Genomic DNA, 26,334 nt, shown 5'->3' on the forward strand with positions numbered 1-26,334 from the left:
TAATGTTACAAAATAAGATCACTCTGAGACTGAGTGTGGACTGATGAGTTGTTTTGCAAACATTCTGGTAGATGTTTTGCTTCCAAAAATCCAATACAAACCAACAGGAAGCTGCTGCCTTTAGCATGTACTCTGATAGCATCCCAGACTTGCTTCCAGAGAGTGGGTACATTTTCCAGGATGCTATGCTATGCTATGCTAGTCATGAACTGGGCTATGTTTTAACATGAGCTACAACCCATCATACAAATGCTTATTAGTGATGATGTGTTTATTGTTTTTAGAAAGAGTGGTCAGTATGGGAGAGAGAGAGAGGGAGGGAGCGAGAGAGAGGGAGGGGTAGAGAGAGATAGGGAGAAAGGAGAGAGAGAGAGAGAGAGGGGTAGAGAGGGAGGGATAGAGAGGGGGAGAGAGAGAGAGGGATAAATCCTTACTACATAATTAGAGCTCGCCTAATAGCTAGTACGCCAGACTAGAAAGCTAATGCAGGTTCAATGAAGCAGATAAAGACACATTTGATACATTGCTTACACTTGTTTTAAAAGGATAGCAAACCAAAAATAAACGTTCAACTCTTTAAAAGGGCCCGCATCTCCCTTACTACACATCAATGCACACCACATCAACATGTGGAGTAATCCAGAGGTTGACCTGGCCGTGCCTGGTGACAGCTGCTTAGCTATGATTGGACGGTTCCTGTTCATGGGGTGGGGTTTTAGCAAACACTCAATTCCTGTTGTGTAACAAGATAGATTAAACCCCACACGAGTCATGAATAATCCCCTTGTAAAGTCAGCCTCTAAATCTCCGGCTGTAGCCTACCCGTCGGTCACATTCAGGGCCACTCCTTGTGATGGGCCCTGCCTTTCTTCTTCTTCTCATTTTTCTCCTTCTGCAGTCTCTCTAGCTCGGCCTCGTACATCATCTCCTGGATCAGGTATTTCTCTCTGCGCATCCTGTCCCGCAGGTTCTTGGGAAGGTCTGGGATCAGGTACGCGATCAGGGTCTTGATGGCAAAGACCATGTGCTGCAAAAAAGAGTATGTTATCACAAATGTCAGAAAAAAAATATCTCTACAATGAAAAACAAACCAAATACTCGAAGTTCTCTAAGGCGTATCTCCAAAGTGAAACGGTGAGGAACCCAAACGCAGGGAAGGTATGCAGCCTGGGCATATGCGGCAACATGCTCAACGTCAAACGCCGAAAAAAACGTTGCATTTTCAATGATGTGTGAATTTAGATGACAAAGTCATATCCGACCTGTCCTATGAGATCACATAGGACACAAATCAGATTGGGATTTATTTCCACATATGATGAGGCCTCGATGTGCTTTTTTACTTCTTACACAAAGTGCATATAACAAATCCCATCTGTGCCACAGGGAGAACAAAATGAGGCCACTTGAGCCATGTAGTGTAGTGATAGAGTGTGCACACGGCACTGGGCTGAGGCTGCTAAAGAAAACTTGATCGGTGCAATCTGAGGTGTTAGTCGACTATACTCAACTATCTGGTGTAATTCTCCCTAACCCCAAAAAAACAACTGACCTCAAATACAATGATGAATGCGAGACGGGCTGCAAGGACGTGCCAGAACTGTAGAGTGTACTTGTAGGGCTCAGCAGAGTCTGGAGGTTCCCTGTAGTCACGGTACCTGGTGGGTCAAACAGATTGGTTTAAAAGGTAATCACAAATTAGCATTAATGACATCTACACCAACACATTTGAGTAAAAATTCACAGGAGTTGTTACATGTATGTACAGTACGTACTGTATAAAGCATCAAAGCGTCTTGCTATCTAAATCCTTGCCGTGTTTTATTGTATGATACAAAACGTTTATTCATTCTTGTTGAAGCTGACTTCTGTTTGGACTACTTGTTTTGTGATTTATATTTTATGCGATGCTCAGTCTGTGGTTTATAGGGATCATTAATTAAAGTGATGGATGAACACACACTCCACAGGTTATGCAATCCATCCTGGGGTAACACAAATGCTCGCAGCCCAAAGTGAATAATGAGCAACAGATGCTAAGGGAACACCTTATTGGTGACTTGGTACCAAGAAAACCGTATGAGGACATTTTTAAAATGTATTTTAAACACCTTATGTGTGACGAGCGCTGAGGGCTTTTGGTGCACGTACGTACACACACACACACACACACACACACACACACAAACACACACACACACACACACACACACAAAAACACACATGCACTACCTGCAAAAGTTCACAGCTTCTCCAAACAGCTCGGAGCCAGTGGTCCTGGGCTCTGATCTCTTCTCAAAGTCAGACACTCGAAATACTGAAAGGCTGGCGTTCACGTAACCAATCATACAACTGAGGGACATAAGAGAAATCATTATCCATAAATCCTTAAAACAGGAGCAAAATAAACTCTTTCCACACAAAGGTATTGCAGTAAAAAAATAAATCAAAGGTGCAGTGTATAATATCGGAACACTTAAGGTGAATTCATACTAGCCACATACTCGCAAATCGAGAGGGTGCATGACATAAAAACCGTCATCCGCCCAGAAATGTAGACCCATCGGCGATTGCGCACGTGCAGCCCAGAATTTGTAACCGCGCGCCCTGTGTGCCCTGATCTCTATGCAGAACGACACAAGACTTGTTTGAAGTATGAATGCCACTGAGCATATGCAGTCCGCTAGCTTATAAGTCCGTGGACGCCAAGCGGCAAGTATGTACGGCCCTTCAGTCGCATCAAGTGGTGGAAGTTCAAGATTGCAACGCTCCCTTGGTTACCCCTCCCTTCTGAATAATTACAGAAGTTACGTTGGCCTTCAAGGACAAGAAGCTAGTAACTAAAGAAAGCATCATCCACCACTGTCTCAAGTCTTTTTTGAACATATCAAGTGATGAGGAGAAGATGTATTTAGTTATTTATTCTGTAGCACTGCTTCTTTGTCTTCCAAAAGGTGCGTTTCTCTGGGACACTCACTATAAAAATGCATAATGGCCGTTAAGTTTGTCCATACTGTGCTACTGTAGAAACAAGGCGGTGCAACATGGCGGCCACCGTGTAGGGTGAATAATAAGATAATAAAATAATATTTTCAAGCGATTATTCACTGATTGAAAACATACTTATGAATATAATATTACTATCTCTACCAAGTATGTTCTGAAAAATGCCAATACATTCTACACACTTCACCTTAAATAGGGAAAAAATGAACTAAACTAGCACAACAAAATAATCACTCACCCCTCCCCTGCTCGGCCCTGCCCAGCACAAGGCCCGTACTTGTAGGCGTAAACGAGGCGAGGGATGAAGTCTGAGGTAACAGCGATGACAAAGGCATTGGTGATGACGGACAAGATGCCGATGCCCTCCAGAATACCATACCAGATCCCTTAATACAATTAGAATTGAAAACATACAAATTGAAAATAAAAATAAAGACTCTACAAAACATGAAATCAGCATTTGAATAGACTTTTCTTATGCCTGAGAGAGAGAGAGAACAAATACTGTAGTTAAATGTAACCATGTAGAGCTGTACCTATGTCTTTGGCTTGTGAGGGCAGAGGTCGCCGCCACTGTGTGACAAACTTGTAGGCGTCCAAACGAATCTCGATGATGTTGTTGAGCAGCGCCAAGAGCGGCGCCAGAGGGAAGGCCGCCACGAAGATGGTGGTGAAGCCGAACTGTAAGACTGCAACAAACACAAAAGCCTTTTGGGTCCCATAGTGTAGATGCTCATTATGGCCACTTTGTTAGCAAAAAAACCGACATTAGCATAAGAGTCTTCTTTTTTGTCACCTTGATGAATGTAGCTCCTATATACAGTAAATCCCCCTTTGGCTCTGCATGTATCATCTCATTCCTGGGTAAGATATCTTCTAAAGAAACCCATCCGGGGTTTTAGTAAGCAACTAGGATGTCCTTTTTATATGCCAATTGCAGATTTATATGTTAAGACAGTGGAGAGCAACGATAAAGATTTGAGTATGTGGACGGACTCCAAATTCAATTCACAGCAAATCACTGTTACGGTTACATAACATGTGCTGAAGCTGCTGGGTTACCGAGTGAGAAAAACAAAAACAAAAAAGTTTCATTGTATAATAGAAGATTAAAATGTGGGGGCGCATTTGGGATAACCTTAAATCCTATATCTAAGCTTGTGGCACTGGCATACGTAATGTGTATTCCTATTACCAGAGCTCTCTTTGTGCTAAACGTGTAAAAAAAAAAAAAAAAAAAAAAGTTTGGTTGCAACATACTCATTTCTAAGTATTCATCAAAGAGTCCGTAGGCATTCATTGGCTGTAAATTGTAATCTCTCTCCCACTGTGGGAAGCCGGCCTTGGCTGCCTCTCCGTGCTCTTTCCTCAGCCTCCGTCGGGTCCACCAGTTCTGGATCAGACTAGCAACAACAACAACAACAGACAGACAAACAAACGGCACAAACAATTCAGATTCAGCACAGAAAACAAGCGGATCGGATTTCATCTGCTGTTACTCTGCTGGCAGGTTTTTACATTTGACTGTTACTGATATCCGAGGATTTTCCTGAATTGGTTAAATTATTCATACGTTATGGTTTGTAAAAAAAAAAATATATATATATTTGTGGTTCAGGCCAAAAAGGTATTGGTACAGTATACGTCTCGGGCCATTTGAAACCTTATTGGCACTCACGGGTAGCCCAGCTCCATGAAGTTGTTCCAGGTCTGTTTCAGCACCATGATGATCCCCATCTGCAGACAGAGGTCGATGAGGCAGCCACTGGGGTGACACTGCGGCGTCAGGGAGACACACACACACACACACACACACACACACACACACACACACACACACACACACACACACACACACACACACACACACACACACACACACACACACACACACACACACACACACACACAGCCACACACACAGAGGAGGCACATTAAACTGTGTAGAAAGACTAGTCACTCCTCTGTCATGTTGTGTAAGCATCAGTTTTAAAGGTAAAGTCAGCAATTCTGGAGAATGTTTGTCACTTTTTGTCAAAATCAGTGAATATCTCCTCACGATCCAATACACCTGTCTGTACTGTGTGTGTGTGTGTGTGTGCGTGTGTGTGTGTGTGTGTGTGTGTGTGTGTGTGCAGAAAAAACATGGTGGGAATACACAGCCTACACTCTGTGAACTGGTATGTAAACAAAGGGTAGGTAAACAAAGGGGGTCCCACAGTAGCAAGCAACATGCCTGTTTACAGAGCCTTTTTTTTAAAGACATGAGACAGATTCAGTAAGGGTCCTGAACTCCCACACATGGGTTTTTTTTACTCACTCTGGCTGGCTAGAACTCTAATCCGGGTTGAATCTGGGTCAAGCTATGATGTCACATAACTCCATGTGCTAATGAGAATGGTAACATGGTGGGCAATGCTGTAGTCAGACAGCACAATATCAGATCAGATTGATTATAACCTGACCTGGCAGAGGATGGGCCTCGGGCGCGGCAATCGAAAGTTTAAAATCAGTGCAGTGTGTCATAGTGCTCGACAACCAACACTGCATTTGAAAGTATGTACCGTCAAGTGATTTTAATAAGTATTGGCTAGACTGGATATTCATCACTAGTATCAACGGTCATTGTAGCAACATTTCTGTAATCATATATTTTTCCCAACAAAATGAAAACTACTTTTGCCATTCATGTGTATGGGGTTACTCATTACAGATCTCTACAGTTGCAGGTATTAGCAGTATGACTAGCTGTGATTCAAGGTATATTAAAACATATTTATTTCCCGTTCAATCCAAGATATCAACATTGTTCCTTCTAGATATCTTAAAATCAGTTTTAACCAGTAAAAGTAATGTTGTAGATGTCTCGGAATATTCAGGGAATAGTATCTCTAATGTCTGCAGAGCTCAATACAAATTACTTTGTATTAATACCTTCCTCCTTCACACATTATTATATAACCTCATACTTTACAGCACATGGCCACAAACAGCTGACTGATGCTGCCCTTGTACCATACATGTCACATCACAGACAGTTTTTCCATTTCCATTCCAGCGGCCGTGGGAACTAGCGAGAGCCGGTTAGCTCAGCTCCTAAAAGCGCTAGCTCAGGCTTTTCTTCCCTTTAGACCACCTCAGCGTGTGTTATAACCCCAGCATGTTCCCATTTAGTACTGCTAGCAGAAACACTTACTGCTGATGGGGGTTAAATGCCTAGTGGTTCGGCTCACAGTTATAGCCTGATGTCCATTTTAGAAATACTTAGTTCCATAATGCATAGTCGTTATTCCCCCCCTGGGAGAGCAAAGTCATTACTCACTTCTTCCAGTTTCCAGCGATTGATGAGGCGTAGATATTCACCAGGCCGGCCTGTAAATCTGTCAACCAAGAAAGAAAAAAAAAGAAAAAATTTCAATATGAAGCCTGTTTTTCCAACAACAGCGTGAACATCTTTCCTTTTAATTACCTTTATCTTTCATGAGTTTGAGTCATATTAAACTATCAAACCAAAAGCCCAGTTAAAAAAATTGGCAACACAGGAGCACATCACAAAAGAGTATATACTGAAGTCTCCATGTTGGCTGTTTGGAACCAGCAGAATTGGCTTTAATGTGAATCTCACTGTTTTCAAATCCCTTCTGGCTCGTATTGCTCAGAATGACATCACTGTCTTCACAGTTTGTGTCCCAGGCAGACCACAGTGTCCCTTTGACTATGTCATGGTGACATTGCTCAAGGACTTTATGTACTAACTTTTAAAAAGGAAACCTGGTCAACAAGGTAACACATCTTTTTCAAAAGGCTTTTTATGTCAGAACTTCTGACTAATCTTTTTCATTTTTTTAATTAAATCTTGGAATTTAAAGAAAATGTATATTCTTATTAAATGTATTTTATTGTTATGGTCTCTTATTTATTTCTGTTTTTATTTGTTTCTGTTTTATCTATACTCTTTTGCCGAGTAAACTGTTTTACTTTAAGAAACAAGCTATATTATTATTACTTTTAGCCTAGGGTACTATATGTATTGACTGTGTACACATTTCTATGCATATGTGGCTTTCAGAGCACTGAAATACATGTGCACGTACAGTTTGCATCAGTATTCTGCATTTGTGACCTCCTCACCTTCCTAGAAAGAAGGCGATGTAGAAAGTTGAACTGTTGAGGTTGACAAACTGAAAAAGGAACATCTTGAGGGTAAAGCTGTTCTCCCACTCTGACTCAGTCCTCGGCTGCTCTGTGGTGATGCAGACAGACAGGGGGGGGGGGGGGGGGGTGCTTAGACAAACTATTCATTATGTGCACAAATACTATAAGTAAAGTGACTAACCTATGATATGTATTCTTATTTGATGAGTGAACAAGACAAATATACGGTATGTTCAGTGCTGTGAACCCTTTCAACTCCAAGAATAATGAATCTTCTGTTGCAGTCAACTTACCTAAATTAGTGAGAAGAAGAGCAACTTTTTCATAGAGCTGGAAAAAATGTATAATGTTGGAGTGAGGGAGGAAGTTAAATTGATTGTATTATGTATCATTGATTAACAACAGTCCATAAAAAGCACACACATTTGGTCTTCACATAGCCTACATAAAGGGCAAAAAAGGCATCTGCTGTGTCTGGGTAGTGTACTACAACCCAGATACACAGTGGCTGTGTTCGAAAAGCCCTACTAACGTCCTCCCTCCTACATACTCAACATGTATATTACATACTGTCTACTTAATGATCGATTGTGTATGCGAGGTTTGTCGGAGCTTTTACACTGAAGTATACAGAAGCAATAAAGTTTGTTTTTTAAACTTCTGTGTTGTTTGTAAAGACACAATGCATTGTGGGGCGGTTGAGTATGGAAAAGTAACAATCAATCCATACACAAAATCTTCCCGTGCCTTAAGTAAGTACTCATCCGGGCATTTCTCGCCTACACAAACTGCCGTACACAACCACAGACAACATAATCAAATTGACGTCAAAATTAGTATGAGTAGGACGTTAGTAGGGCTTTTTCGAACGCAGCCAGTGCTGTTGGTGGACAGTGGACCCTCACCACGTTGAGGAGCATGATCATACAGAAGTTGATGCAGACTGCCGTCCCCGTGGTGGCCACCTGAGAGTTGTTCCTGATGAGAGCCCAGCCGAAGGCGGCGAAGGTGCTGACTGTGATCACGCGGTAGATGACGATGCCAAACACAGCGGCGATCACAACCAGGATCTGTCACATATACATAAACACCTATGCTAATGATGGCAACACACATCAACTTCTCATTGCACTTATACTGGGTGAATGTGTAGTAAGTGCTATCTATATGCATAGGCCTACATCAAAAATGAGTCTATCTATATAATACAAAGGTTAAAACAGTTGAGCACCACAATCAGTGATGGGTTTGTTTATGACAAATTTTTCAAAAGCTCCAGGGGATGTTATGATATAACAAATAAAGATTGATTATTTATTATTGGTGCTGTGGGGACATATAATAGGGATGACCCCCACCCAAAACTCACCATGAAGAAGATCCCGGATGCTGAGACGATGAGGCGACTGTATTTGTCGGTGAAGTCCTGGTGAGGCTCGGGCTTTCCAGATATGGGGTTCATCCTCTCCTTCTTGGAGTATTTGGCCTCAAACTGCGGCCTTATCTCATCCTGATAGACAGAGGACAAGACGCATGTTAGCAAAATCTAGCCTGAAATGTAAAGGATCAATGAGACAGCCACTGTCAGCCATTTCTATAGGAACGGACGTGTGTAATTCCAGTTTCTAAAGCGTAAAACAGAAACTAGAAAGAGAGAGTAGAGAACCCCAGCACCGGTGACTTTATAAAAGATATATGTTGACTAATGTGTTTTTCTTACACATAGTTTACTTTATGTATTCGTAGGTACATGTTTTTACACATTCAGATAAGCATGCTCAGGCTGACAATGTCTGTAACTGAGCTACAGACGCATTGGTCAGCCACCTTGGGTTTGCCAGCTTTGTCTTTGTCTTATGATCTACACAAAGCAGGTTGAGACTCTGAGTCCCTCAAACACCCACAAACAGCAGTCGCTCAAAGAACACATTTACCAGCTTGAGTGTGTTTGACAGACGAGGGTGGCAGGTTACAGTTTTTACCTAATGCTTAAACACTAGTGGTTGCTATGCCCAAAGCATCACAACCTCTAACTTTGGTGACCATGCCCTAAACACAAGCACCAACCCTACAAACACAATAAGGGCTTTGGACTGTGTTTGAAATTCTCCAACACACTTCTTGCAAAACACTACACACTGTTTTTCACATAAGACACATTGTTCAAAAATGAAATCTCTTGCAATCATTGGGAAAACACATCTATTTAAAATACAAAACACAACTAAAATTGGAAAAGCACACAGACTCACTAAAAAATAAAAAATAAAGCTAATATAATACCAATCAGTGTGAGCCTTAGCATTACAAATAGACCTCAGGTAAGCTCAGCTCCTTTGTGAGACAGTAAGAGTCAGGGGAAGAGGACAAGAGAGAGTGGCAGGAGGACGATGACAAAGGAGACAACAGATGGAAACAGGGTCACTATAGTGGACCATGTTATAGATCATGGCCTAACAATATAGGAGGCTGGTCTGAGATTCCAGCCCAACAACACAATAGCTTCATAATTAGGACATTTAGACTGGATATCAGGAATATTTTTGCTGTTGCTTCTCAAAGGATGACATTGCATGTGATGTCGATGAGGCGATGTGGCCAGACGCAAACGGGAGGCGGTATCCAAAGGATTCATAATCCACTCGCACCATTCCTTACAACACTTATTTTATTTTTATTTTACTGTTATTGTTTCAGAGTTCGTAGTGACACACTGAATTGCTTGTTGAACTGTGATCCACCTATTTGTTGTGTTTTTTTCTTTTGTTGGCCAAAACCATGAAATTGCAATATAAACTTTTTTTCAGAAGCTTTTCTATATTTTTTCATGTGTCTAAATAAAAATATAGTGGATCAATCTTTCCAAAAAAATTCTGCAAGAGGTTGGATATTTCCCCCGTTGCTTGACAAGGGAGGACATTGCCTGTGACGTGGATGAGATGATGTGGCCAGATGCCAACAGGAGACAGGATCCATAGCCTAAATGTCTTCCAATCATTCCCCTACAACACTATGTTTTGTAGAACATTCTAGTTGTACCATTTCTTGTGTGTCTTTGTGTTTTTTTTTCTTTTGCAAAAACCTGAAATGGCAAAATAAAAAATCTGAAGCGTTTACATTTTGTTTTCATGTGCCTAGATCAACTGTAGTGGATCAATCTTTCACAAAAGAATCTGTATGAGACTTTTAAAGTCAAAAACAATCCAAAGTACTGAATACAGCTGTGTTTTGCATAAAGCACATCTGTGTGTTGTTGCTGCTAGGAAAGAGTAATTCAAAAGTGCATGTGTGTATCGTTTTGATGCTAAAAACAGTTTTGAAATGGGATTGTTAGGTTTTGTTTCAAGAGTTTCAAGTTAGAAGTTTATCTCCATGTGCTGTGTCCTATTCGGCCTGTGTGTTAAGTTTTGACACAGTGGGCCAAAGTCTGCAACATGTGTGTAAGCATTCGGCAAAAACAGTAATACATTGTCAACCCACGGCAATTTCCTGAAAAACAACAACTGTGTATGGGTCTGAGTATGTTGGAGCTACCATTGTAAAAGTGTAACAACGGTACATTTCCAATGAGTCATTATACAATTGCACCTTTTCAAAAAATATATCCTAGAAGACTGAAAAGAGTCATGGCAAACTATTCTTATTGCTAGTGCTGTACAAGTAACACGTTGAATCATCGTCAAGCAACAGAGTAAGAAACTTGAAATAGAAATGGTTTTGAGGGCTTCACCTCCTCCTCCTCCCAGTCAATGAGGTCCCAGTCGTATGCCAGGACAGCTCGGCGCCTTTTCCAAAACTCCAGGAAGACCGTGGCTGGAAGACATGAATGAAACAGTAAAGATCACAATGTGTTTTTTTTTAAGGTAGGCCTATTACTTGGCTCCTCATAAGGGCTGATATAATAACCTTCAAATGTCTGGTAAGACTTTCAAGGTAAAACACACTGAGTATAACAGGGTGCCACATATTACATTTGTTCTTGCATCAGTTTATATTAAAAGATGAAGAATATTTTCACATATGCTGTCTTGCTCTTATTGTATTTCATATCTTCTTGAAAGTTGTAAACAAATGATGTTCCACCTATGATGTTATAATAGATGCTAACAGCCATGGAGCAACATTAGTATTATGATGGAGTCGTGTTAGTCATGGGTAGAATGTCATTCCCTCTAGCTCCGTCTTTGATTGCCACCAAACCCTGAGATAAATATATGTGTTTTAAGCTGCTGAAAGCTCCCATACGTTAACCAGCAAGCTAATTAGCTAGTCATTGACTTTGTCTGTCTTCCAATTGGCGGTGGGCCATAAAAGTTCAGCAGGTTTATCAGGGCCTGTCTGTAGAAAATATATTGCTGGACATAAGGTTGATGAGAACAGTGAGACTGAGCTAAAACAGTTAAACTGGAGGCTATAAAATAACAAAACAATGAGCTGAACGACACTAACATGCTCTACAAAACTGAAGGGATCAGTAGAGAGAGAGAGATAATAACTTTGTCTGGTTTCATCATTACGAGTCACTCCTTTCACATTGCATATAGTCATGTGACCCATGAACAATTGCTGTGTGGAATGAAGGTGTAATTTTAGATTGCAACGCTCCTTGTCTACCCCTCCCTTTCAAAGAATGTACAGAAGCTACGGTGGCCTTCAAGGACATGAAGCTAGGTAAAGACGGCATCATCTACCAAGATGCCATCCTTTGTAACTTGTTTCTTGTCCTTTAAGGCCACCGTAGCTTTGGTACATTCTCAGAAATTGAGGGGTTAGCAAGGGAACTTTGAACTCTTGATTTTTTACCACAAGATGACGCCAAAATACACCCTTATTAAAGACTGCACCTTTTAAAAAAAGGGACCACAATTGCTTATATATCCTAAAAGGTGAAGTCACTGGCTGAGTCCTGACTGACCAGTAATACTAGTGAGACCACTGTGTTCAAATTTCAACGAGGCTAAATAACTCTCCCATGATATTTACTATGGTGTTATGATGACATTCGCTCTCAATGCCACAGGCAGATACTCTGGAACAAAGTCCTATGGATAGCTAACTTATTGACCTGTCAACATGTTTACCTGCCCTCTCCAAAGAACAGTGAATCAGTGCCTCCTCACTGTACACAGACACTCCACACCGATTAGGAGGCTTTAACCTGAGAGTGTCCAACAAGTCTACTTTCTCTAATGTGACCACATGCCAATTGAACAACATGTTTTCAATGCGATAGTGCGTGTGGTGTGTGTTAGAAGGGCTCTGCTTCCCGTGTGGAGACAACGGGGGAGCACACTGCTGAGGAACCTTAATGAAGGGATTTGAGCTGACCCTATAGTCTGCAGTTGAACCCACAAGATACAATCATTTGGAAAGTAGCAACAGCAGCGGCAGCAGCAACTTCCAACAGAGAAGCAGCGATTGCAAGGTCAGTACTAACTGTCTAGTACTACTATATGTCTAGTAGACTTTTCTTTAATACTGGATATCAAATTGGAATATTCTTAAGCGTTTGCAGACACAACGCCGGGCTCTGGCATTGTCTGTGCAGCTGTGAAAACAACTTGACTTTCCACAATGCTCTACACACAGAGATGAACCTTTTTCACTTGCTATGAGTCTTTACTCTTAGATTATCTGTGTGCGATGGCTTATTTTTGTGTATAAATATGCGTGTATCTTGATGTATAATTTGCTCTTCTGTATGTGCTTCATTTTCATTCACAAACTCACTTTTACCACTCTTTTTTTTTTACTTTACATTTACACTTGAAAATCTGCTGCATGACTTTTGAGTGTACAGTGTAGAGGTCTGTGACTGATTCAAGGTGGTCAAAGGTAGTTAGTTGAGGAGATAAGGGGGTTAAAGACTGAGATAATGAAAGTTAGCATTTAGGCTTTTTCACTCTAGCAAAAAAACATGTAATATGGTCTTTAATATAACATCTCACTAAAACCTTGTTATACCTGGATTAATATTCCGGCCCTACTTTAGTGATGAATGGCATTCTATTCAAGTACCCTAGGGTGAGCATGTCACCTTTTGTTCGTCATTGGGTCTATTTTTGATCATTTTGTATCCTTCTGTCACCCCTGTGCTGACCAGAGCAGACAGTGTATCCTATTGGATGAGGCTCAGATGGAAAAAAAAAAAGTTACATTCTGATAGTATTGGACATTCCGTTCCGTTTGCTGTGCAGTTGCATGCTGAATCCTGCTCCCAGTTCACAATTCATGCTAAATTAGTGAGACACAAACAAGACATTTTTCCCTTGATATGGAATCAGTACGCTCAGTGCATGTACAGCCTGTAACAGTCACTTATTTTCTAAAGCCAAGTTAACATTAAATATAAAACAGATTTGTTCCTCTATGTGTACGGAAGAAAAGTACATCTTTGCCAGGATGTGAGTAAAAAGAAGCCAATGCCTCTTCTGCCACAGGACACTCTCCTGGAGCGCTGAGGGATCTGACTGATGGGCTTTCTGCAGAAACACAACCTGACTCTGGGCTTCTCTGAGCCAGAGGTCACCCACTGGGAGTCAACACCACACCTAGCATCAGATGGTACTGTAACATTTCCAATAAAAATGTCACATGAGTAAAAGTTGATGATTCTGTAGTTTTAGTATATAAGTGGGTCTGGTCTGTCAAACTCCTATGTCGTAATTTTAAACACTTAAACCTCCTCCTTAGATGATCAGAACTGACCTGTGACAGCAAACGAGACCATAAGCAAAAAAACAACGCTATTTTTTTGCTCAATCAAATGTTGCTCACATGTTTTAATCTTACATAGTCACATATAAATACATTACTCATTGCGGTGCATCCTGCTGTCTCTCTTTCACTTGCTTACTAATCAAATGCACGCGCCGCTGGCACGCGCTCGCAAATATCTTTATATTGGTGTTGTAGAAACACTACCGCTTTTGTCCAAAAGGGGCGCTAGAATCAACCAAAACTGAAAGTTCCTCATAGCCACTTGTCCCACTTCACAGCTGTATCTGAAATTGACTATAAAATATGTATGAGTGTGAAATGGATAGGGTTTCCACTGCGATGAGGACATTGTCTGAATATGCCTTAGTGTTTGAATTATTAAAACACACTAATGCAACAGGCCCTGCACTGCTTTCATTAGTAGGTACACTTGTGGGAGACACAGCACATATTCTCTATAATTTAAACAATTCTGACGTGTCCTCACCTTTGATTTACGTATTTTAGATTTTGAGCTTTTGGCTTCATTACAGCTCCTGTATAGGTCAAACCCTGTTTGATGGTGGTTATTCAGTCTCTTGTGGAGCTTAAGAAGCATATAGCTTATATAAGTACCATACTGAGCAAAGCACCTTTAGTTTAAATGACAAATGTCCTGGAAGTGTCCGTGTCATGTCTCTGCTTGAAACTACAATTCAATCTCATTCCCTTCCTCTCCTCTTTACCCTCAACAGTTAACACCACCATCATCGTGCTGGGCGTGTTGACCTTTGCCCTCCAGCTGTGTTTAGTTCTCTTCTGCATGCTGAGATGTTGGAGATTGGACAACAGAATCCAAAAGGCTCTCAAACACCCAGAGACTGTCAAGAAACTCATTGGTGAGAGTTTAGCTGGCTTTTTAAAGGGTTATTGTTTGAATTCATGAATCACAAAAGTTTCAAGGTTGATTGTTCAATCAAAACAATTTAAATGCCTACCTAGATATACCTCCAGGTCTTATTTAGTAGCATACAACTATAATAATCACAAATATTAAGATGGCATAGACTAAAGTGAAAGAAGATGTTGTCTGAAACTTTATTAATTTTCCTTTTTTTGTATTCTACAGCCCCCTCGCCCTTCCACCTAGATATGTATAAACAGACCAGCTATAAGCTATATGATGACCACGCTGCTGCTGCTACATCATTTGGACAATATGAACCAATTACAAACTCTCTGTTTGCACCTTCCATACCCTGGGACCTGGTTCAGCGATGACGGGCTCCCAATCCTCTTTTACCAAAAGCAAACCAAATCGTGGATATCAAGGTTAATCTCCATGATGAAATTAATAAATGCATCTTTTTTAATATGTACAACCTATGTATAATTCAATAATATGTGTCCTTGTTTTTACCTGTAAGAATAACAGTTTTGTTTTGAGTTCTGTTTTTTCAATAATAAAATAAATGAAATTATATGCACCAATTTATAAATTGATATGGACAATGGAGTCAAAAGATTATTTGTAACAAACCCACAGACAACTAGCACCCAGTTCAGCAATGCCCCTCACTTCTACAGAGCGTTTTAGCGTCTTTCAGCTCAACGTATTTTTTTCAAGGCCTGTAACATTAATGTTTTTGCCTTGTCTCGCCGCTCTTATTAGCGTTTCTTCCAGCAGCTAGCAGCTTTTTTCATTAATAGAGCTATGAGCTACCTGCCTAGCGCCAGACAGCAGTGACCATAGCGTAGCATTTATCAGCAACATAGCCAGAGATGTTCCTCAGCAGTGGGTGTAAACCAAAACATTGGACATAAAGTCACCAGGTGGACCGAAACTTGACATATAACAATGCTATACTGTATTTGCTATGTGTTTGTGGAATTGGCAAATACGCTACTTTTTGATAACATGTTAAACATATGAACCTTTAGTAAATGTAAAGTTCTCTTCTACAATTACAAACACAAAGCTAGACATTCTGAGCTGAAACGTGCACCGCTGGACTTACCCCAAACAGCCATGAACACAGCAAAGAAAACAGTTGCCCCATTGTCGAAGAGATGAGTGACCTGAAAATAGAAACATAACAAAACAATGATTTGATGGAAACATAATTTAGCTGAAGTTCACAGTCAATAGTTACTGTCGATAATTTTTTACTAACAGCAAATGCAGTGTAAGCCTGACCACTTCATTTTCACAAGAGTTGTTAATTGTTAATCTGCACATTTACTCTGGGTGCAGTAACACATTGCACAACGGTGGTGTGCACATGTTGTCCCTTTAATGTGGTGGTAGTAGGCTACCTTGGCGTAGATGCAGCTGTCAGACAGTCTCAGGTAGGGGCAGTACTCGTCGCAGATGGGGCACATGATGATGTCAGTGGCCTGGCAGATTTCTTTACTGAAGAAACAACATTTAGTTTTCAATCTCCGTTAAATGTAGCATTACAATGTCAGCAGGTTAGCAACAGTGAAAAAGCCCACTGTAATAGCCCAAACTGATGCAACTTTGAGCGTTCTGGAAACAGCAATGCATGTTTGTGTGTATGTATGTGTGTGTGTGTGTGTGTGTGTGTGTGTGTGTGTGTGTGTGTGTCTGTTTTACAAAATAAGCTTTTATTTTGGCACCATTGCTATAAGTTACCAGGGACAGTTTCACAATCTTCTGTCTTATCTGCAGTAAGTTAGTTATGCATTAAGAAAAGGGACTTGGGATTTTCTCTAAACAAACTGAGTCTGAGATAAGGCTTGTTCTGCAATCTTTGAATACCATACTGGAGGGACATACACTGTATACTGCAAGGACATATATTTGTATATGATATTTTTACCCGAGAAGGAGAGGAGAGGAGGTGTGTTTACCTGACCTGGCAGTGCTCCAGAGTGAAGAGGCCATACAGGAACACCAAGAGGCCCACCAGAGCCGCGGGAAACAGCATCCCTGTGTACCAGCCCAGCCAGGCAAAGTACAGACCGATCTTCTCCCCAAAATACCTCCTGAAACAGCAGCAGAATGCATGAGGAACAAGGTCCAGGGGTTATTGGAGTGTCCCTTCAACCATTAATGCGAAAAAATATACTACCTGGTCAAACGGCAGATTTATATCCGTATGTGTTGTTTGGAAAGAAGCTACCGACAACTGCAGCCTGAATCAAGACTATGGTATTAATGCTACTATACTACTGTTTCATGATGTTAAATGGACCAAATTTGAACGAGGACTGTGTATTGGAAAGTATATATATGTGGCACCTCGATACATATTCCGATACAGGGGTGACAATATGATATGTTGCGATATATTGGGATACTATCAGTGTTGGGAGTAACGCGTTACAAGAAGTAATGCATTACTGTAATGCATTACGTTTTGCTGTAACGCAGTAATGTAAGGCATTACAGCAAAAAAAATGGTAATATGTAACGCGGTACATAGCTCAGAAACGCGCGTTACAATGCATTTTAAACCCGAAATTGACTGGTTTGTTGTTTATATACAAATTGGCCAACACCGCGAGTTTCGCAGAGGAGAAAAAACCCACGCTAATGTTACTGCTAGAGGAGGAGAAAACTCGATTTGCTGCTACAATTTATTCCAAAGATGCGCTAGCCTACTGGCTTCCATCTCACTGCCCAAGTTATTGAAAACGTTTGTAGTGTTTGGAGACTCTGTGCTCAACGAGCAGCGGGTGCTGCCGCGAGTCCCTCCCCGTCTAAGGGCACTCGGAGGCGGTCAGTCTCGGAGCAGCCCCTCGGAGCGAGTCCCAGCCTGCTGTCAGAGCAGAGAGGTGACACACCTCCGCGTCCAGGCTGCAAATGAATCGCGCTGTTGTTAGGTGCAAAATCGGAGATAGTGTGCTACGAAGCTATTTATGCTGAAGCGGTATTGCTGGATTTAGGAGTTATTTAGAGATATGGCAAGCAAAAAGTTGACGAGTAGGGAGTTGGTGTTCACTCTTTCTACGGCCCCGGTCACGGTGCGTCCATGCGCAGCAGTGGTGCAGCCATGCGACGCAGCATTATATATATATTAATATTATCATATTATAATGATAATAATGATGATAATAATATTAATGAAGAATAGAAGAAAAATGAAATAAAAATGGTGGTGGGTAAAAAAAAATCATAAACGCCTACTGTTTATATGAGTTTTGTGGTGTGTAGTTCTAGTTCTAGTTTACAACTGTTGGCTTACAACAAAGTGGACATCATTACAAATGGATGGAGGGGTGAATCTGATTAAATAAGTTCAACTCTCTTTCAAAATATCAGGTATTTCATGGAAATTACATAATAGCCTACAACATGGCCGCCACCATATGACGTCATAATATGCTAATTAGATGGGAAAATTTAATCCCCAGATAAACTTTAGGTCATTCTCAATATTTGTCTCATTTACACTTTGTCTCTATCTCAAACCACTTTCAATCCAGAGCCTTCTGAAATTTAAGTGTCAAAATCTAGTATTTAAAAAAATAAAACCCGGCGCCTAAAGGGTTTGCTTTGATGCAAATTATGAAATCTTAACATAACGGCGGCAATGATGGTGCGTAAAGGACAGCGCAGTTGGCAAGCTCTCCTCAGCACTAAAAGTGCTGCAGCAAAAAAGTCACAATAAGAGTTGATCGCTTTGTCGATTCATGCCTCTGACACACACGTCGACTCCCAACATAATGAGTGGATGCTTTGAATTAGCAAAGGAGATATAGGCCTATATTTAGGCTACTATTGTTATTATAAAATGTCACGCAAGAGAGACGATAAACAAACATAATGGGCTGTTATCATTTAGATTAGATGGCAAGATGATAAGGCAGATTCTTTGGAACAACTAAAAAAGGCAAAAGTTGATGATGATGTGAACAACTTGTTTGTGCTTTTAAGTCGCCAGAACGCAAGAAACAAATCTTTGAGGCTCAATTTACTTTTTCAATCTACAGTAGTAGGCTCTAGCTCTATTGATATTAATATAGGCTAAACAAATACCTAAAGATACAGTATTTCTATTATAAAATGTATTGCACCATGAGCCATAACTGTGACCATTATATTATATAGCATAGGCCTACTTGTGTTAGCCTTAAGCCTAGCTCAGTCATTATGCCATACCATGTCACCTCCTGCTGTGTAATGAGCTGCATTGAACACAAGAAGATCTATTGAGAACACCAAATCCATATTTCATGTTATTTTGGTGAAAGTAATGCAAAAGTAATGTAAAAGTAGTGTAATGCCTTACAATTCAAAGACAGTAATATTGTAATGTAACTTAACTACTTTGAAATGCCAGTAATAAGTAATAAATACCGCATTACGCTTTTGAAGTAACTTGCCCAACACTGGATACTATACAAGCAAGGTGATATATTGAGTAATTTTTTCCTCCAAAACAGTCTATTATTAGAGAAACTGTCAAAGTATAACTCAGACTCAATGTTAAACAAATACGGTTTATTTTGATCAAAGGGGGAGAGAACAATGGCTAAATGCCTGCTGCCAACTAATGGCCGGAGGCTTAATTACAACACAAAACCACTGCCATCATGTAAACTATTGACAAAACATTGATACAGAGCTTCATGTCATTAAATATTGTGATATTTGAGTGTTTCTATTATTTCTTATACGCCTACTTTCAACCCCTTTAAAGGTCTGAATGGAGTTACCTGATGAGGTCCAGTGGTTGGTACTTGTACCAAACCCCCCACCAGGCCCAACACTCATACAGCAGGTGCCGGTGGTTCTCTGCTCCGTGTGTTCTAATGGAGTTCTTGCTGTGGTAACTCCCCTGTTAAAAGTCCAAGCGCACACACATACACACACGAAGAAACATAGTCCACGTTTGTATCGCTGCAATACATGGAAATTACAACTTCATGCGTGAAACAGGAAATGGTTGTGACTTCAAAACAGGTGAAAGATTGTATTTAATGAATGGCTTAATGGAGTTCAGCCACATTACCTCATGGAGAGGGAAAGATGCCTCATACGAGTTATTGCTCAAGAGACGATTAAGCCCTGGAATCAAAAACAAAGGATGGTAAATGAAGAGCTACAGATGCCCAAAGCTGTCAGTTGAGCAATTTTATTTTTAAAGATGTTGTATTGTCTTGACAGTTGAAGATCAGAGAGATAGAGTGGAAATGGGGAGACAGAGGGGGATGACATGCAGTAAACAGCCACGGGTCTGATTTGAACCCGCGACCACTACTCGCTGTATTCATTATACCGCCGAGCGCCCCACAATTAAGCATTTAATTCAAATTACAAACTATATCCCACAAACGCAATCAGTTCATTTAGATTCAAAATGGAACTAAGACTCAGGGCCAATCAGAGCAGACTGGGATTTTTGGAAGGCAGGGCTGACAGCCACAGGCTATAAAACTGACTTTTTCAGACAGAGGCTGAAAAGCGGATATTCAGCAATGGCCCTGGGATAAATATAAAGGTTTTTTTTTGGACACTACACCATTAAAACATATTCTAGTAGAAACCCAAATTACAATTTTGAACCTGAAAATTAGCATAATATGTAGCCTTTAATGTCACAGTAACGTTAGCTTGTAACTAAAGTGACAACCCTAGCCGGCACCGACTATTAGTAGGCTCTTAATTGACCCCTTCCCTGTTTAGTTTCCATTTTCCTTTCATTTAAAAAAATTTCTAGAATTTGTCATTATGTCCAGGGAAAAACTCACCTATCTTATTTTTTCCCTCCTCGTATTTGACCCGCTGGAGGATGTGGTGAACGATGCGACTTCTGGTGGCATTGCTGAAAAAAGTCTCTCTGTTGTGGATGATGAAACTGCAGTGAAACAAAGCAGTTATTACAGATGTGTCTGCCGTGAATGACTGTATGGGCTTTGGCCTACGTGTTAATGAGTGTGAGTATGTGAAGGGGTTTCAATTTGTATGAGAAAGGCAACACAAATCATTTCAATTGGCACCTGTACACAAATGAGGAAATGGAAACTGTACCAGGCAACAGCGTTAGATAACTAGAAATGCAATTCCTTGAAGAAATTGTGGTGTGAATGCTGACGCTGCTGAAGCTGATGCTGAAGAAGCTGACGCTTCACTGCTGAATGTTGATGAAGAACGAAGGATGAATATATCTGAATGAACAGAATGGTTGAAAAATAGAATGTTTGAGAAATGTGGAATATTTGGAAGTTTGAATGGACTTTCTAGCTGAAATGAGGAATGAATTATGACCTTGAACTATGACCTCCAAAATGTAATCAGTTCATCTTTGAGTCAGAATCAACATTTGTGAAAAATTTGAAGAAAAACCATGGAAGCGTTCATGAGATAATGCAGTCACAAAAGGCAATGTCACAGTGACCTTGAAATTTGACCTTTGACCTCTAAACTATTTTGATGTCATCTCTGAGTCATAATCAACATCTGTGCAAAATTTGAAGAAAAACCGTGGAAGCGTTCATGAGATAATGCAGTCACAAAAGGCAACGTCACAGTGACCTTGAAATTTGACCTTTGACCTCTAAACTCTTGTGATGTCATCTCTGAGTCATACTCAACATCTGTGCAAATTTTTAAGAAAATCCGGTGAAGTCAAAAATGTTGTGTTGGAACAGGGATTCGAACCCCCAACCCTGTGTTCAGCTCAATCAGGATACTACCATGTAATGTCCTGAAGGAGCTGAACATGTAAAATGTGGAATGAAGTTTATCGGATGAAAAATGACTGAGTTAACTCAATTTGAATTTTCTCCATCCGCTTAGAATGGGGCTGTGGCGTCATTTTGGGACCACAAAATTTCAAATAAATATACATATTTTCATATTTTCGGGTCCTAGAGCACATTCCAGAGGAGGTAATTTCAAACTCCTGAAAAAGTTGAACATTTAGAAAGTTATTAGAGGAAAAGCATTCTCAAACTCTCGACTTAGGCAAATTTCACTTGTATTCTGGATGTATCATAAGAGATTGAACTCTTCTCCCATTCTGTGACCTACATTATCCTATGATGTCATAGGCAGGTGCAGAGGTCTCCATAGTGGCTGACAGCTAATCAGTGTCAATTGTAAACAGCTGGTACTGTACACACATACAATCACTTCTCTCCCAAAGAGGATCTCACACACAGGCGATTTCAAATGAACGCATAAGCCCAAACTGCTGCTTTTATCTCGCAAACTGTTTTTCTGACAGAAAAAAATATCACACCGTGAGAACCAGAAGATTCCAATTAATATTCAGTGTCAAATTTGTGTTTGTAATTTGAAAACTTCGGAATTCAGAGTAAGAAGCAAATGGTGTACACTTTAAATTTCCTCGTTGAAAGCAGTCTATTTCAATATTAGTGTCAATGAGGGAGGAGGCATCGTTCGGTTAGACTTTTTTCCGCTTAGAAGCTCACAGCTCCCAATATGTATGTCCATTTGGCTCCAAAGAAACATTTCTGCGACCGCAACAATAATATCTACAGTTAGAGACCAAAATCATCCACGAGGAGTTAGATTTTTGTGAGTTGACGCAATCTTAAAAATGTCTGGTGTTCTTTTTTATTCCCTCTTCTCCACTCTGGCAGTTGATGTGCACACTCTAGAAATCACTCAAATTGATGTTACATGCGTCAAACATGGCTGATTAATTTGAAAACTATGCTTTTTTTTTAAAAGGTTGAATTTTAACAATGAAAGACGAAAGATTGCTGAATATTTGGTCGAAGAAATTAACTTTGTAGGATTTAATTATCTCTGAAGTTATGAATTTTATGAAAAAATTGTGAATTATGGAAATGTGCTCCTGTGCAAGACGAACATGGAAAACTTTGAATGGAGTTTCTACGATGAAGTATGAACGAGTAGGAGGAATCATAATTTTGCAAGAAATATTAATTTAATAAATTATTGAATTTCTTTGAAGTTATGGATTTCCTGAAAATTCCATTCATAGAATGTTAATCTCTGAACTATTCTGAACAGTTATATGTGACAATGAAGTTTGTCGGATAAAGTATGAAGGAGGAGTAGGGATTTGAAATTTTGCATAATTTGCATAAAACTTTGAAGGAGTATGAAATTATGAATTTTTTTGAAAATGTTGAAGGGGAGCAATAAAGTCCTTGAAAAGCTGAACATGTCGATATTTGAATCAGGTTTGAAGGTTGAAGTATGTTGAAGATATGGAACGCGTAGGAAACGGCGGAATAATAATAATAGAGAAATAATTTGAAGGCTGTAGGATATTAAAGCTGTGAATGCTTTCAGCTTTCAGCATTCACACCAAAAACATTTCTCAGGGATACTTTTTTTTAAATGGCAGGTCCGTAAAAAACTAAACTAAAAATACTCACTGGTGTATCCTCGATCGACTGAAGGGGGCGGTAAAACTCTCGTTCTGGTCCAGGTCCGGCAAGGTTTCGTGAAACTTCATGGGCCGTGGCAGCCAGCCGCGAAATCTGTTGATGCGCTTCTCCATCCTACGAGAGGAAGATTCTGTTAAAGGGATTGTCCTGGTCAGCTGCTCTCATGCACTAATGCCTCTCTGACTGACTGACTGACTGAACAACTCACCTGCTCATGAACTTGTGCCGTCGGTTCATGTAAAAGATTTTCCTCCTGGAATATGAACGACATCAAACAATTAACGCCATGCTTTCAGTATAATAACATAAATGAATGGTACAGCTGCTATCACAATTACTATTTAATACATTAATTGCTGCTAGTTCTATTATGTTTTTTCCCCCATGTTTTATCATTACTACTAATCTTTCTAATAATAAATACGACAAAGAAGCTAATAACACATACATTAAAAAGGTAGCCACTTGAGTTGTTCCACCACTAGCTTCTGATTGTTCAGAGAAACAATCAGAAGCTAGTGATTGTCCACTATGGAGTGGACCTTTAAAGTTTTGTTTTGTCCAACATAATTCACTTTGAGGTGTGTGTGTTACCTCACCTAAAAGGCATTCGAATGTTCATGAGCTCTGCATAGCGACAAAGAACATCCCATGGTGCATGAAGCTTCAGAAAAATCACGTCACTGTTTGTTAGAGAAGCCTGTCAAGAAGTCAAACACACACACACACACACACACACACACACGCACACACGCACAAACATCATTTAATTTCAGCAAAAAAAATAGGGAGAACTACAAAATATCATCTTGGTGCAGGTAGCCATGTCTTTTCTGAACCTGCGCTCCCAAAGGAGCTAACTGGAAGGAGACCTTAAAATAACAAAAGGAATTAACAAAGAAACACACATAAATGGACTGTTGGAGGACAGTAACCCCATTTCTTCCTTTGCACAGTATGTTTCTAGACAATGAGGACAATGCATCCACAAACAGTGAAGTAGTTCACACACACACACACACACACACACACACACACACACACACACACACACACACACACACACACACACACACAACACACGCTTAACAGACATATTTTTCACTCTTTCAAGTGACACTTTATATAAGCAGCAGGGGAGAAAATTGCAGACAGCACACTTGTTCAGCCCCTGTGAGTGGAGGCTCACCAAAGTACGCCACGACAGGCCATTGAGATTAGCATTAAATTGCTTCTTCACACAAATGCAGCTGCATTTTTGGCCAAAGTAATCACAGCAAAGCTAATTCTCCAATGTGACAGGAACTCACCGAGCTTATTGTTTGTTTGCAATAATCAGCTTTTCAAATAAATGGTTGTTTTTGCTTGGCATTTGGACTGAGATTAAAATCTCCCTTTTACAGAGCAGTGAGAGTGATTTTTTTTTCTCTCAACACAGATGGAGGCCTGGTGTGATTATTAATAGCATTTTTCAGGTGAAGCCCCCTGTTTACAGCTTCAGCCCCGCTGAGACACTTAATCCCTATTAGCTGAGGGAGGGCTGCTCTGTGTTTGAACCTGACTGCAGGCAGATAAACTCTCATGCAATATTAATCAGTGATGATTCTTATAGTCATTTTTGACTATCAAGTACGTTAATCACATGAAGTCATTGAAGATTTTTTTTAAATTAATATTTTCTTGCTCTCCCATATTTTAGAGCATGATACTTTCAATTTTAATTTCTTTTGGATTTTCATGTTAGCGTCTTGGAAAAAATAACAAAACAATAACAATTGAAAAGCTGCTCCAATCAATAGAATTATCTAAACAATTGGTCTAATAACTAACGTAAAAGATGTTGCTTGCAGCCATCAACCTACAGAGATCTTTAAGGCCAGGACACACCGGTCCGACTACCCGAAAATGGAGTCTGGCGTTTCAGGCAGCTCCAGTCTGCCCGTTGCGGCCAAAAAAGTGCCAAGAACACACCAAGCCGACTACTGACTTTCCGTACGCTCTGCGCTTGCGCGGGGCGTAATGTCTCTATAATAGCAGGCGCTAATCTGTATTGTGGCCCAAAAAAATACGGAAGCCGGAAATGATGGGACAGCTGTCTAGTCCATAATACATATTTATATCTCTGGAACATAAAGAGCACCATTTTTAGCAGAGAGTGTCGAGCATGGTGTCGAGCTGTCAAGAAGGGTTGATGTTGTGAGTACTCGCTGAACAAACACATTAAAACAATGGCTAGCGATGCGATACTGTTGTTAGCCGTTTGTGCTACCCGCCTCACTTCCGGGCTTCACTGATTCGCTAGCCCTCCACCAATCAAATTGCTCCAACTGAAAGACTGCCCGCCGCCGATTGAACATGTTCAAAATAAGCCCGACGACATCTACGACGACCGACGTCACGGCACACACCTGCCCGCCCCCTCCAGACTCTCCGACGGCGATTATCGGGCCGGTGTGTCCTGACCTTTAGGCTTTGTAGGTTTAGTAGTATGGCTCTTATCAACAGTGTTACCAGCTAAGCAGGCAGCTAATTTCAGGAAGAAGAAAAAAGCTTTGATAAACTCACTGTACGCTTCCTTTCCAGCATCAAACGGCAGACAGACAAACTTAGTAGCTAGCTGCTAAAGATATTTCCCTCAGGAGTTGGTGGAGATGAAAACAGTTCTTAAAGCAGAGTGAATATTGGACCTACATTATATTGTCTAGGGGGGCCAGAACCACAACTCCAAATGAATGCTAATGTTGCTCTGTGTCTTCTGGAGGTGTAAATAAGACACTGCTTAACTTAAGAGTGGGATTTTTCTTTTCTTTTAAATTAATAATACATAATTTTCCCCTTTAATCCAAAACTAACTGGAATATTTAAAAAAAAAAAAATTTTATTTTCATCTCGATAGCCTATTTTGCTTCTCAGCAGTTCAAGTAGTCATCTGTATATATTTAATTTAAAAGAAATTCCTTGATTTGCTAAGCAATACAACGCCTGCTCCACTGGCATTTCCTAAAACCACACAATAATGCAATTAAGGCAGTGTAGTAAAACTAATTCTACTGCTTATCATGGAAAACAAATTTAATGTTAGAGTATTGTGTATCATGTCGGATGACACCAAACTGC

General features: G+C 40.3%; 1 protein-coding gene across 1 annotated transcript in view; it reads right to left on the reverse strand.

Moving 5' to 3' along the window:
* Positions 1 to 835: 835 nt before the first annotated feature.
* LOC307268686 (anoctamin-4-like) overlaps positions 836 to 26,334 on the reverse strand; it is a gene marked incomplete at both ends in the record, with an annotated part of 45,981 nt that continues 20,482 nt past the window's right edge. Inside the window, 22 exons of the mRNA XM_080051420.1 lie at positions 836 to 1,027; positions 1,553 to 1,658; positions 2,233 to 2,352; positions 3,245 to 3,392; positions 3,543 to 3,695; positions 4,267 to 4,409; positions 4,685 to 4,782; positions 6,329 to 6,386; positions 7,138 to 7,249; positions 7,455 to 7,491; positions 8,067 to 8,231; positions 8,531 to 8,671; positions 10,892 to 10,974; positions 15,879 to 15,939; positions 16,177 to 16,273; positions 16,735 to 16,869; positions 19,546 to 19,667; positions 19,842 to 19,897; positions 20,581 to 20,687; positions 23,206 to 23,331; positions 23,426 to 23,470; positions 23,817 to 23,917. Of these exons, the coding sequence (XP_079907546.1) occupies positions 836 to 1,027; positions 1,553 to 1,658; positions 2,233 to 2,352; positions 3,245 to 3,392; positions 3,543 to 3,695; positions 4,267 to 4,409; positions 4,685 to 4,782; positions 6,329 to 6,386; positions 7,138 to 7,249; positions 7,455 to 7,491; positions 8,067 to 8,231; positions 8,531 to 8,671; positions 10,892 to 10,974; positions 15,879 to 15,939; positions 16,177 to 16,273; positions 16,735 to 16,869; positions 19,546 to 19,667; positions 19,842 to 19,897; positions 20,581 to 20,687; positions 23,206 to 23,331; positions 23,426 to 23,470; positions 23,817 to 23,917 (2,406 nt within the window). The remainder of the gene's footprint in view (positions 1,028 to 1,552; positions 1,659 to 2,232; positions 2,353 to 3,244; positions 3,393 to 3,542; positions 3,696 to 4,266; positions 4,410 to 4,684; positions 4,783 to 6,328; positions 6,387 to 7,137; positions 7,250 to 7,454; positions 7,492 to 8,066; positions 8,232 to 8,530; positions 8,672 to 10,891; positions 10,975 to 15,878; positions 15,940 to 16,176; positions 16,274 to 16,734; positions 16,870 to 19,545; positions 19,668 to 19,841; positions 19,898 to 20,580; positions 20,688 to 23,205; positions 23,332 to 23,425; positions 23,471 to 23,816; positions 23,918 to 26,334) is intronic.

Source organism: Ammodytes marinus (assembly GCF_949987685.1).
Source record: "Ammodytes marinus genome assembly, chromosome: 22".
Classification (NCBI taxonomy): Eukaryota; Metazoa; Chordata; class Actinopteri; order Uranoscopiformes; family Ammodytidae; genus Ammodytes; species Ammodytes marinus.